The 13,539-nt window shown below is 40.1% G+C and overlaps 1 protein-coding gene across 1 annotated transcript; it reads left to right on the top strand.

Annotated features, from left to right (window-relative positions):
* Positions 1 to 24: 24 nt before the first annotated feature.
* On the top strand, positions 25 to 9,431 carry LOC129168891 (terminal nucleotidyltransferase 5C-like). Its single transcript, XM_054754685.1, has 2 exons — positions 25 to 566; positions 5,446 to 9,431. Exon 2 carries the CDS (start codon positions 5,452 to 5,454, stop codon positions 7,465 to 7,467), a length of 2,016 nt encoding a protein of 671 aa, XP_054610660.1. The 5' UTR covers positions 25 to 566; positions 5,446 to 5,451; the 3' UTR covers positions 7,468 to 9,431.
* Positions 9,432 to 13,539: the final 4,108 nt, after the last annotated feature.

The following is a 13,539-nucleotide window of genomic DNA, read 5'->3' on the forward strand; positions in this document are numbered from 1 at the left end:
TGACGTCACAATGGAGCTGCCCTCTCGCCTTTCTTCAAAATGTGAAAGAAACGAGGAAAAACAACAAAAGAAAAAATTGAATATTTTTCGCTGTGAGTCCTAAATGTTATGGTGACATGGTCATGCAACAAAAACGAAAGTTGTTGTAGAGTGGTGGGCGGGGCCAGCAGTTGATTGATGATAAGATTTACGGTGTGGATCACCGCGGGGAGAGAGGATGACTCACTCCGTCTGCTGCGATGTTCACCCCGCAACAGCTCGGCAGTGCAGCAGAGCAGCCTGACATGTCGCTTTGCGCCACAAAACAACAAGTCAAACTTTGATGAATAGTTGCCTGAGCCTCAAATACATAGTTACTTGGACGCCCGAGTGTCGACAAGTTGCTAGTTAGAGCGAGAGAGCGCGTCGTGATTTACCGTAAATTTCTTCTTGGTTGCTATGGAAACAGTGCGGCTGTGCGTCTTAACGTTTTAACCTCTAAACCTGTTGGATATCGCAAGTGTCTTTTCTTTCCTTGCATTATCTTTCTGCTATTAATTTGACCCAAAAGCCGGTAAAAACAACAGGTAAGTTTTTTTTCTATATACTGTACAGTTAAACTACCTCAAATTCACGAGCTACTTTTATTATAATCAAATCTATTTTTCAACTTTTTTCTAAGCAATATAGGTGAAATATTACAGCAGATTTACATGACAGCAGTATTCTTTAAAAATATATAATGCTTATATTAGTAATACATGATTGCACTTTCTTTAATCATGTCATTTCCACGAACTAAATGCCATTTTTCTGGGATATTTGGTGTGGTTTTGTGCCGTTGAGTGCAGCTTCATTCAGCAGCTGTATGACTCATGGTGTTGTACCTATAAAAAAATGAAGCCAAGTGGCAGAGGAGAGAGGAGTCCTGCTGCAGGACCAAGCTTGACATTCACTGTTAGAGGGCCCCCACTCACTGACACCCCCTTTTAATGTAAATATATTCTATGAAAATATATATGACAGAATGTTTAACTGCTGAAAAACATCATGCGTCACATGACAAAACAACAGCAACACACCTACTCTTCTTCTAGAATTGATTTTAATGACACATTCTTATGGTTTAGTAATTATAGCAGAATCAAAGTGATTTAAAATAGTATCAGAAATTTGTTTAAAAAAAAAGTCTAACTGCCTTTGGAGCTAATACATATGGATAGTTGTGTCTAAAATATGCAGAAAAATACAAAAAAAAAGCTTACACAGGCAAACAAACACACTGTAAATGGGTCATAATACTTCAGCATTTTTTACAAGCACATTAATAGGGATTATGTTTGACCTTGTAATTAAAGTGCATCGTACAATTTATTCATTGGAAACATCATGCAACCTTTATTTCATGTAACACAAACACAGCCACAGAAACAACAGTCACACATTTGATTTTGTGATGTGATGATGTGATGTTGATGATAACAAGCATTCACATAATACATAATAACCTGACACGAACATGTATCTCAGTATGTATTTTGCATTTGAATGTTGCCTCAATAGGCCTCCTGTTTTGACATTTGCTGTGGAGAATGAGTGAGTCATCACACAACAAAGATTATGTCCCCCCCCCCGCCTAAAATGCAATGTTCTCGCATAAAAAAGCACATCATTATCCATATGATGCAGTCAAGTGTGGGATTAGAAATGCTTACATTCATCACTGCCACTTTAGAGGAGAAGCAGCAAGCATCAAATACACTGACAAATGTTTAACAGGAGGGAAAAGTCACCCTTATTTAAGGGAGGGGATGTATAATGGCAAAATTGGTGTTATCGTCATATAAACAAGTCATGTTTTTGTTATCTGGAGTGCGTGCATGCATGCATCATTTTTATTTCATGCTCTAAATTCCATGTTATCTGTAAAAAAAATAATTAAACAGAGGTGAGGGCAAGTCTCAAATTAGTCTCAAGGCTTTAATCTGAAGTCAAGTCTCAAGTAAAGACGTGCAAGCACAATTTAAGTCTCAAATCAAGACAAGACAGGCCGAGTCAGGTCCCAAGTCATAGGTTTGAAGTGAGTCTTTAGAAGTCATATGTCTATTGTCTCCCGAATAAAATGCCAATTTAACAATGTAACAATCCTATACATTTGGCAAATACAATGAATGGATTTTGAATTGTCTTATTTTTTTTTTAAATAAAATAAGATCAGTGTGACTTAGTCACAGAAAGAGTGCTGACATAACATTCAGGACTTTTGTAACCCACACATTAGTTCTTTGTCCTTAAACCTGATTGGACGTTAATAGATGCATTCAATGAGGCAGATTCAAAGGGAAAATACGTTGTCTTGCTGGAAATGATATAATAACGATCACGTTAGTTGAATACTTGAATGGGGACACATTTTACTCAACACACTCACTGAAAACCTCAAGTAATTTCATGTCAACAGACTAAAATCAGAGTCAGCGCCAGAGTCATTGATGTCAAAGTCCAAGTCGAGTTGCAAGTCTTGTATTGTCGAGTCCAGAGTCATCAAAATTGTGACGAGAGTCTGACTCGAGTCCAGGTTGCGTGACTCAGATCCACACCGCTGGTTATTACTATATGAAATTAGCAAATTAAAAGTTTATATTTATATTCAATACGGAGTACATTAAAAGAAAATAATATGAGGTATCTTCATGCGTCATCATTATCAGTGACTCGTGTCTCAACATATTATGATTATTATAAGTACTACTTTTGCTATGCCTGGACGTCCCTGTCTGGTGGTTACTATCTACGGTGGAACTTTGGTTAGCGTCATTAATTCGTGCAAGAAGGTCTGACACTAACCAAAACGGACTCTACCCTGAATCAATTTTTTTCCAATAAGAAACAATCTAAATCCAAATTAATGCGTTCCAGAAAGCCAAAAATGTTAACGCAAAACACGTTTTTATAGTTTTACAGTTAATGTAATACATGCAGAAAACAATTCGAAATACGTATAAATGAGGAATGAAAGGGATAAATGAACATTTAAGGTTACTTTCACCGTCACTGAAGACGTGATTGTTGACGTCACTGTACCCAAAGACACAATGTGGCAGCGAGATCAACCACCACCACATTCCTGTTTTGCCGTGAGTTATTTCTTGAATTCAATAGTGTTTCTCACCTCAATACGGTAACCGAAATCGGGCCGAAGAATGTTGAAAATGCCAGGATTTTGATAAAGAAGGTGAGAAACACTATTGAATTCAAGAAATAACTCATGAAAAAACAGGAAGATGATGTCCGTGTGGTGTCTCGCTGCCACATTGTCTTTTTTAGAACAGTAGTCTTCAGTGAAGGTAGAAGTAACCTTAAATGTTAATTTAACAATTTTATTCGTCATTTATATGCATTTTTTAAATTGTTTTATGCATGTAAAACTATAATTATAAAACTATAAAAACATGTTTTGCTTTAACATTTTTGAGAGTCCAACCGCTGATGACATTGTAGACGAACGGTTACCATTTTATTCCCTAGCAAATAGGATGCTAACAAGGAAGGACGTTTTCTGATTTAAAAAAGATGTATAAAGCATACAGATGGACTCATGCAGTGTATTAATAAAATTGTGGTATAAATTTTCAACATTAACCAAAAAACACGCTAACTGGGGCGGGCGCTAACTGAGGTTCCACTTGTTTCACTTTTAACCAATGAGCAAAAGGTCACATATATTTTGTTCAATACCTAATTGGATAAGGCTGAATTAATGACATAATTCAGGCATATCTACCAAGGTTCCAATATAATATATCAATTTTTGTTTAATTATATCATTTAGTTATGTGAGAACTACAAAATATTACAGACATGCCTCAATATGATGCAGTTCAATTGTACACCACAGTAAACTACTGTTACAATAACAATAAGCATGGTTCATATTGAGAGCATCCATCAAAATTGAGCATTACAGTGGAACCTGCAATGTGGAACACCTCCAGAGGAATACTATTTGGAGTTAACCCAACATTTTCTGGAAAATATGCCAAGTCAAACAAGCAACAGTGACCATCTGGATAATTTTAACATTTTGTGACATTTTAAACACTCTCAAAGTTCAAATTTGGTTTGAATTTTAATGATCAATCTACTAGGTTGGACACAAAAATTATTAAGTGACTCACGTGTATTCACTCCTCTGAATTTCCTTTTCCTGGCGCCGTTCGGTTGTGGCGTTTTTGTATCCATCTTAAAACATATTGCTCTTGCCGTCGTCCTCCTCCTCGTCCTACTCCTTGAATCGAAGATTCATTTAGCCGGTTAGCTTCTTCTTCTTCTTTTTATCCTTCTTCTTCTATTGTTTATGGCAGTTAGCAAGCAGCTCATGCAGTTAGCTAGTTTGTTAGCGATGGCACGAAGGAGATTGATTGACAATGGTCTACAGCAAATCAGGACGCAGAACACAATGGGCGGGTTCTCCCTTAGCCAATAAGGACTGTTGTGGCTCTATAATTAGTCGACTATTGTCTACTGTGGGTTCCTAATATGTTTGTTTAGACACGTAAACATACTGAGACGAGGTGGAGCTGCACACATCTTCAACATGAGCAGGGACATAAGAGACGGCTGCCGCTCATAGCCTATTGCAAGCTACTGAGCTAACTAGTTAGCCTCCAATTTATTTATTCTAAACTTAAGAAAGTGTTTTAAACGAAGTGGGTTAGAAGGACAAATAAGAAGCCAAAAACTTCCAACAACCATGCCACACGGAATGGGAGGAGAACTTTTTTTCATTCTATCATGTCAGACATGGCTGACTACATGCAGTGTTAAGGTAATGTAATCTAAGGTAATGTCTCTTCAATGTAATATTACTGTGACCAGGATACTACATAGGACTTTTTGAATATTTTTTGTCTAATAATAGGCCATAATCAACCACAAAACAACGATCATTTATTATTATTATTATTTTTAAACCGCAATAGAGCAAGGGAGCGACGTTCGAGGGAGTGAAGGACGACTATATAATCCTCCATCTCGGCAGTCAAATTCATTCATTCATTCAGCAGAGCATAAAAATATCTTGCATTTGACTTGTTGCTCTTCAACTGTCAAGAAAAACTATGGAAGGACAGGCAGTCACCAACACCTGCCAGCTCAGGATGAAGTGGTACTGCAAGCGCCTCCCTTATGACATTTCCTAAACAAGCAATGCTGGGGGGAGTAGTCCGTCCACATCTTTGTTAATACCACAAGATTCAAGGGTAACATGCAATCATTTGTGACAGACAACCAGCGTATGAGAACCGAGTTAAAATTTTGGCAAAAAAAACCCAAACAAGGGCGTTCATAAACTGAGGTTCCACTGTAGGACATAACAAGATATCTTGTTTATCAGGCTTGAATGCATTACTGGTGTTGGAAAGCAATGTAAACGTGATACGTATTGTGAGACTTCTCTCTTCACAGGCAAACATGACGGAGCCTCAAACGGAGAAAAGATTCCACAACTTGACCCTGGAGCAACTCCAGGCTCTGGACAAAGTCCTGACCGAGGTCATTCCCATCCACGGCCGTGGGAATTTCCCGACATTGCAGGTGAGAGCCAAAGACATCATCCGTGTGGTGAAGGATGGACTTGTGGAACGCAAAATCCACGTTAAAGATATACGCCTCAATGGAGCGACTGCCAGCCATGTCCTGGTGAGGGACAGTGGCCTGGGCATCAGAGATTTAGACATCATTTTTGGAGTGGACTTACCCAGGCATGAGGACTTCCAGGTGATTAAGGAGGTGGTGCTGGGAAGCCTGAGAGACCTTCTCCCATGTGGAGTGAACAGACGCAAGATCACCTGCCTCACCATGAAAGAAGCGTACGTGCAAAAGATGGTGAAAGTTGTCACGGAGCAGGACAGATGGAGCCTCATCTCTCTGTCCAACAACAGAGCCAAAACAGTTGGGCTGAGATTTGTTAGTGCGCTTCGCAGGCAGTTTGAATTCAGCGTGGACTCCTTCCAGATCATTCTGGATCGCATGCTGGAGTCTTACTGGGAGACCGACAGGAGACGAGGGGGCAATTTATCCTTGGATGCTCAGAATTTGGGCAACAAAGAAGAGAGCGAAGGAGGAACTGAAGGAGAGCAAGTGGACTTAAAAATGGCTTCCTGTAGAGAGACACCAAATGGGCATGAAGATGTTACGGAAAAGGAGTCTCCTCATGCAGAAGTTGAGAAATGTGAGGCACACCAGGACGATCTCAATCTCAGCTCGAATCAGGGAGCGCAGGAAGTGGATGTCCATTCCAAGGAGGACGTGGTTTTGGAGCATTGTGAGGACAAAGGACCGTTTTGCAAAGATGATCCTTTGGTTTCAACTCCTCCCCCCTCAGATGCCAAGAATGCATGTGTAAAGCTGCAGGTCCAAGATGAGACCTCTCAATCGCACGTCTCCATCACGGCGCTCATCAGGAGGTCATCCACACAGGATTGTCTCCAGGAAGCCGCTTCCACCCAGAAAGAGTCCAATCTTGAGTTTTCATCTCCTCCCCCAGCGAAGAAAACCTGCAGCACGTCACAGGATGTTGTTCCCGACTACTGCCCCTCGCCCAAACTGCAACGAAAAATGTCACGTAAGATGATTTGCACCCCTGAAAAATGGTCTTTACTGACCGAGGTGTCTGATATGACCGCTCACATGTTCACGCCCATTGAGATACCCTCTCAGCTGAAGCCTCCTGTGCAAGAAGTTCATAGAGAAGGTTCCTCACAGGAGAGCTTAGCTAACCCTGAGACAAATCAAGCTGTTGAGCCAACCGTGAAGCCGAAGCATCCCAAGAAACCTCCAGACGGCAACACTGTAAATGTAGGATGCCCACAAGAGGAGCATAGAGAAGCTCCCCCAATGAGCTCCTGGGAGTCCACCTTGGCTGTGGAGGCAGAGTGCATGTATGGAGACTTTGAGCAGGCCATGGAACACCTGCGCCACCGCCTCATCGCGACGCACAACCCCGAAGAGATCCGAGGAGGAGGCCTGCTGAAATACAGCGACCTGCTGGTGAGGAACTTCCGTCCGGCCAGCGAGACGGAGATCAAGTCCTTGGAGAGGTACATGTGCTCACGCTTCTTCATCGACTTCCCCGATGTGAGTGAGCAGCAGCGCAAGATCAAGGCCTACCTGCAGTGTCACTTCACGGGCAACGAGGAGAGCAGCAGGTACGACTACCTGATGACGCTGCGGCGCGTCATCGACGAAAGCACCGTGTGCCTGATGGGCCACGAGAGGCGGCAGACGCTCAACATGATCACCGTCCTGGCTCTGAAGGTACTGGGGGAGCAGAACGCCATCCCCAATGCCGCCAACGTCACATGTTTCTATCAGCCCGCGCCTTACGTGAGCGAGCCCATTTACAGCAGCTACTTCGTCACGCAGCCGCCGCCACTCGTCTACCACCCGTACCCGATGCACGTACACGTGCAGAGCGGCATGGTGTAGCCGCGGTCACGTACCCTCGGGGAGGTGGCGAGGCGGCTTTTTTTCAGCACGGAAAAGCCTCTACAGGCGCTGATTTTGACAAGAAGAGGCACTTCCGAGCACGGCGTCCTTTCATCCCTCCTTGCTCGGGGCTGCAGAGGCCACTCAAGGTCAGGACTGAGTTGAGTCTTACGGACACTTTTGGACGGGAAATGCCGAAATGGACAAGTGCAGAGCAGACGTTTGCATGGACTCACTAACACGGGAAATTGTTACTACTGAACAGTTGTCGATCTTGCAGAGCCGGCTGGCCCATTAGGCAATATAGGTGGCTGCTAAGGGCGCTGTGGCCTCCAGAGGGTGCTAAAAAATAGGGAAAAAAATGTATCTTCAATATAATTATATTAAAACTAGTAATTACTAGTAACTCTTAAAATGGAAAAGTTCACATTGATTCAAATGTAAAGCAATGGCCAATTAATATTCCTAACAACAATGAAGTATTTTAATTTTTGTACATAGTTTTGCATATAATTGTGTATAGGTATTTTCTCTAGCTTTGGTATATAGTTATATCATTTAGTTTTTGTAAATAGTCATTGCAAAGTGTCGTTATTGTGAATAACGACACTAACTTAGCGTGTGCAAACTGCGTGGTTAAATTGGTTGATGTTGATTGTTGTATTTCGAATGTATTATTATTATTTATTCCCTTATTTAAAGGATTTTTATTTTGTGGAAAGAATATTTATATTGTATTTCTTCTTTCTTGTGTGTGGTAATTTGTTAAGCATGTAATTTGGTTGACGTGTTCAACATGGTAAAAGCAGTGCCATTCAATTTCTTTTGCAAGCATATATAAATTGCAGATATATATATATAAGCCATATAAAATCTCGCCTAGGACGCCTCACTGGGTAGAGCCGGCTCTGCTATCATGGAATTAATAATCATCAAACATGAAAATGGTGACATGTGTTGTGTCAACTGCTGTCATGTGGAAATCACATGTTTATACAGCGTTATATGGGGAACATTCAATACATGCAAAAGGACTAACTGAACTGGACACTTTCCAGAAAAATTACAAAAATGTCCCTTTACAAGGCCTTTTTGTGTATCCCCATCTAAAAGTTGTACCTGAATGCAACATTCTACCTTCACGTCACCCAGTTGGAACATCTGAAATGGATTTTAGATCAGCGAAGTACATGTTTTAGCCATTCTTTTCACGGAATGATGTCTGCATTCATTAGTTCTTGGACGGTAAAGTGGACAATAATCAACTGTGTATAGCATTAGGGGTGTTTTATTATGCTGCATAACAAATATGGTCACTTTAGCTGTTACCTGAATGGCAAATTGTAAATCAGGAGTAATGAATAGAGAAAGGAATCTATGTAGAGCCGTCTTAGGAGGTCACTTTGCAACAATGTGGTCAAGTTGGTGTTTGTTGTAGTGGAGTTTGTGAGTGCCACTAAGTGTTATGGCACATTTCAATTATTTAACTCTGTGTGTGTGTGTGTGTGTGTATGATGTGCTTTGATAATGTACACACTCACGAGCCACAACATTAGGTATGCCTGCACAATTTAAATGCATGCTGGATTGCACGTCAAGTAATCTAGAAGAGTGTCAGTAAAATCGTATTGTTAATCCATGGAACTGTGTCAGTGCATCTAATGTTGTGGCTGCTGAGCGTACGAATACGTTATAAAAAAACAAAACAAAAAAATCAAGCACAGGTTGTTCCCACTTTTGTGTAAGACTGAAGCACAATTTACTTGCACATACACTAGATAGCTGTTGTTGATTACAATAGATTAGAGTGAGTTGTCATGCTTGTGATGCTCAGATGTGGTATTGAAGTAATAATGTGTGCAATAGTGAATCAAGTATGTTTTTCCAAATGGTTGTATCTCCGGTGATACTAAAGAAATTGATGTGTAGTACTGCTGTGACAATGTATTGCAATGTTTGCTATGCTGTGCAATCACAAGAGTAAAAATAATACACAACTCGTCTTTGTCTGGTGTTGAACTGTGAGCGTAACAATCATTATTAGGATAATCAAAAAAGTGTTAAAAGTATAAAGTAAAAAAGTTAAGAAAAATACATTATACAATCATTACAATTAATCATAAATTATACAAATTTTAAAAAAATATATAATTGAAATAGTAATAACATTATTGTAATTAATATAAAAACAATGACATAAATAATATAATTATTAAATTATAATTATTTAATAATGACTAAATGTTATAATAATACTTTTAAACAAATATATAAAATAATATAAATGTAACAATTATTTATTGTTATAATAATATAATAGTAATATTGGTAATAACAATACAGTCATGACAAAAAACACCCGTAATAACATAACATTAACATAGAACATAATATATTCAAGATTCAAGATTCAAGATTCAAGATTCAAGATTCAAGAGAGTTTTATTGTCATGTGCATGGTAAAACAGCAGTTATATGGTTGACTGCATCATCCGTGGACCGGTTCTGGCAATATGCAAACTGTAGAGGGTCCACAGTTGCCGCCGGGATGCTCTTTTTGATGTGGTCAGCACTTTGGAAAGGCTGACCACATCTCCATATTCCTTTATCCAACATACAGACAACTTCTCAAAAAAGCTCCCCCTGTAAGTACAGCTGTTAAAGTGTGGAATGAAGAAACTGATCAAGTACTTCAGGACTGCTTTGGCTGCACAAACTGGGATGTGTTTAAAACTGCAGCGGGGAGGGAAGTGATGTGTATAGCGTAATTATATATATAACATAACATGAATAAAACATTACGGTAATAATAATAATAATAATAATAATGCATTTTATTTGTAAGCGTCTTTCAAGGAACCCAAGGACACTGTGTACATAAGACACAGATAAAAGTAACACACACATATAATAGAAAATAAATAAGATAAAATAAAAATGTCATGGTAAATTATAGAAAGTGAGATGTCCTGAAGAAGTGGGTTTTGAGTGTGGATTTGAAAAGAGGAAGAGAGTCTATGTTACGGATGTCCGATGGGAGTTCCAAAGTTTGGGAGCAGAGCGGCTGAAGATGGCAATGATGAGGGGACACATGAGGGGGGTCTTGTGGATGGCCTTCAATGTATAGAGAAGAATTTTGAATTCAATTGGTGATGTGACGGGGAGCCAGTGGAGGTGCTGTAGGATGGGGTTGTTGTGATGAAATGAAGGGGTTCTGGTGATGATGTGGGCGGCTGAATCCTGGACCATTTGAAGCTTACGCAGGGATTTGTCAGGGAGGTCGACGAGGAGAGAGTTGCAATAATCAATGCGGGAGGTAATCAGGCTGTGAATAAGAATAGAGGTAGTATGGGGGCTGACGGAGGGGCGTAGGCGATCGGTGTTGCTTTGACGGAAATATGCAGACCGGGTAATGTAACTGATGTGGGATTGAAATGATGGCACGCTATAGAGCAGAGGTCACCAACGTTTTTTCTCGTGAGAGCTCTTTTTACAAAATGAAAATGGCCAAGAGCTACTCATTTTTGTAACATTTATTTTCAGAGCTTATTTTAAACCCAAACAAAGCGAATTTGCTTGTTTTACCAGAACATTAACAAAATGCTGGTGTCCACAACTCACATTTTGTATTTCAGAATGCATTTCTTTCTACTGTTCTTTCATTATTAACTGAAAACCTGAATGAAAAGCAGGCTTGCGTGCACCTCGTGTGGTCGTGGGGGGCTACCAACGTTGGTGACCCCTGCTATAGAGGATCTTAACCTGAGCGGAGGGGAAGACTGTGGTGTTGTCAAAGTTGAGGGAGAAACTGTCAACTTTGGATAATGTAGCGTGTAGTGCACAACCAACCACAAGGATTTCTGTTTTTTCCACAGCTGAGTTTGAGGAAATTTGAGGTGAGCCAGGATTTGATTTCAGTTAAGCAGGTGGTGAGGTGATCCAATTTGGTGTGCTAAAGAGGTAGAGCTGGCTGTCATCCGCAAAGCAATGAAAATGGATGTTGTATTTATGGAAGATATTGGCGAGAGGGAGAAGGTATAGTAGATGATGAAAAGGAGGGGTCCCAGGACAGAGCCTTGAGGTACGCCTGAAGTAACAGGGGAGGATAGGGACTTGAGCTGAATGACCTGCGTTAATAAAAACAATAATCATGTATACATGGTATATAATTTATTATAATATATATTATATATGATGCTACAATAACAAATATATGAATGCCAACGTTATAATAATAATATGTTTATAGCAATGGGATTTAAGCAGAAATGTGTTATATTTCCAGTTAATTAAAACATCAAACAAGTTTGAGTTTGTGCGTTTTTTTTTTTTAGTATTATCTAAATGATTCCAAGTGTATTTGCATGTTTGTCACTCATTCCCTGCATGGCCTTCATGCTTGTTCTGCCCATTGCACCCACCCTTTGAAAAATGCAGTCTATTACTCATACATATAAGATATATCATTGAAGGATTATCATGGAATGAAGTGACATGCGTTGAGCATCAGTGTCAGTGCTTTGCTCATCTAGCCAACTGTCAGCTCTGTCTATTGTTACTAAATCCTTTAGTAAGATTAGAAATGCATTATTTAGCAGAGAAAACAATGAAACTCAACTGTTAACAGCTGTTGAACAAAGCTGCTTCTTTTGTTGCATGTACTGGACATCCCAAAGTAAGCTTGTAGAAATGTGATCCGGATAGATTCATGTGGAGCCTGTAGATTGTTTATTGCGTCTATAGATGATCGGTTTATCAATACGAGTGCGCAACTGTGCAACTACCCTAAAAAAACATATATATATCCCCATTTCTCAAAGTGACCGCTTCTCATCTGCAGTTTGGAGGCGTGGCGGAGCGGTGTGCGTCAGAGCTCAACCTTGTTTGTTCCCACTCTGACTCAGCCTGGCTTTCAGCTGCATTAATGCAGTCGGCGGAACAGTCAGATAGATGGTAGAGTGCCTCTACCTTTCTATCTTTGCCTTTGAGAAAAGGGAATGGACAACGGCAATGGCGGCTGGAGGGATGCACTGGGATCAACTTAAATGTCCCCTAAACCGCAAAAGTGACTTTTTAAAAAAATGTAATATAACAGTGGCGTGAAAAGGTGTTTGCCCCCTTCCTGATTTCTTATTTTTTTGCATGTTTGTGACACTTAAATGTTTCAAATCGTCAAATGAATTTAAATACTAGTTAATGACAACATAACTGAGCACAAAATGCAGTTTTTAAATGAAACTTTTAATTATTAAGGGAGAAAAAAAAATCCAAACCTACATGGCCTTGTGTGAAAAAGTGATTGCTACCCCGTTAAAAAATAACTGTGGTTTATCACACCTGAGTTCAAGTGGAAAAGCCATTTCTAAAGCTTTGGGACTCCAGCGAAACACAGTGAGAGCCATTATCCACGTATGGTGAAAACATGGAACAGTGTTGAACCTTCCCAGGAGTGGCCGGCCAACCGAAATTACCCCAAGAGCACACCGACGATTCATCCAAGAGGTCACAAAAGACCCCACAACAACATCCAAAGAACTACAGGAATCACTTGCCTCAGTTAAGGTCAGTGTTCATGACTCCGCCATAAGAAAGACACTGGAAAAAAATTGCCTGCATGGCAGAGTTCCAAGACGAAAACCACTGCTGAATAAAAACAACATTAAGCCTCGTCTCAATTTTGTCAGAAAACATCTTGATGATCCCCAAGACCTTAGAGAAAAGACTCTTTGGTCTGACGAGATAAAATTTGAACTTTTTGGAAGGTGTGTGTCCCATTACATCTGGCGTAAAAGTAACACTGTATCTCAGAGAAAGAACATCATACCAACAGTAAAATATGGTGGTGGTAGTCTGATGGTCTGGTGCTGTTTTGCTGCTTCAGGACCTGAAAATCCTGAATGTCTGTGACCTCAGGCTGAAACCAACTTGGGTTCTGCAGCAGGACAATGATCCAAAACACACCAGCAAGTTCACCTCTGAATGGCTGAAGAAAAACAAAATTAAGACTTTGGAGTGGCCTAGTCAAAGTCCTGACCTGAATCCTATTGAGATGCTATGGCATGACCTTAAAAA

Source organism: Dunckerocampus dactyliophorus, chromosome 16 (genome assembly GCF_027744805.1).
Source record: "Dunckerocampus dactyliophorus isolate RoL2022-P2 chromosome 16, RoL_Ddac_1.1, whole genome shotgun sequence".
NCBI lineage: Eukaryota > Metazoa > Chordata > Actinopteri > Syngnathiformes > Syngnathidae > Dunckerocampus > Dunckerocampus dactyliophorus.

Excerpts from the sequence above, each read along its gene's own strand:
- LOC129168891 (XM_054754685.1), top strand. The coding sequence starts at position 5,452 with ATGACGGAGCCTCAAACGGAGAAAAGATTCCACAACTTGACCCTGGAG.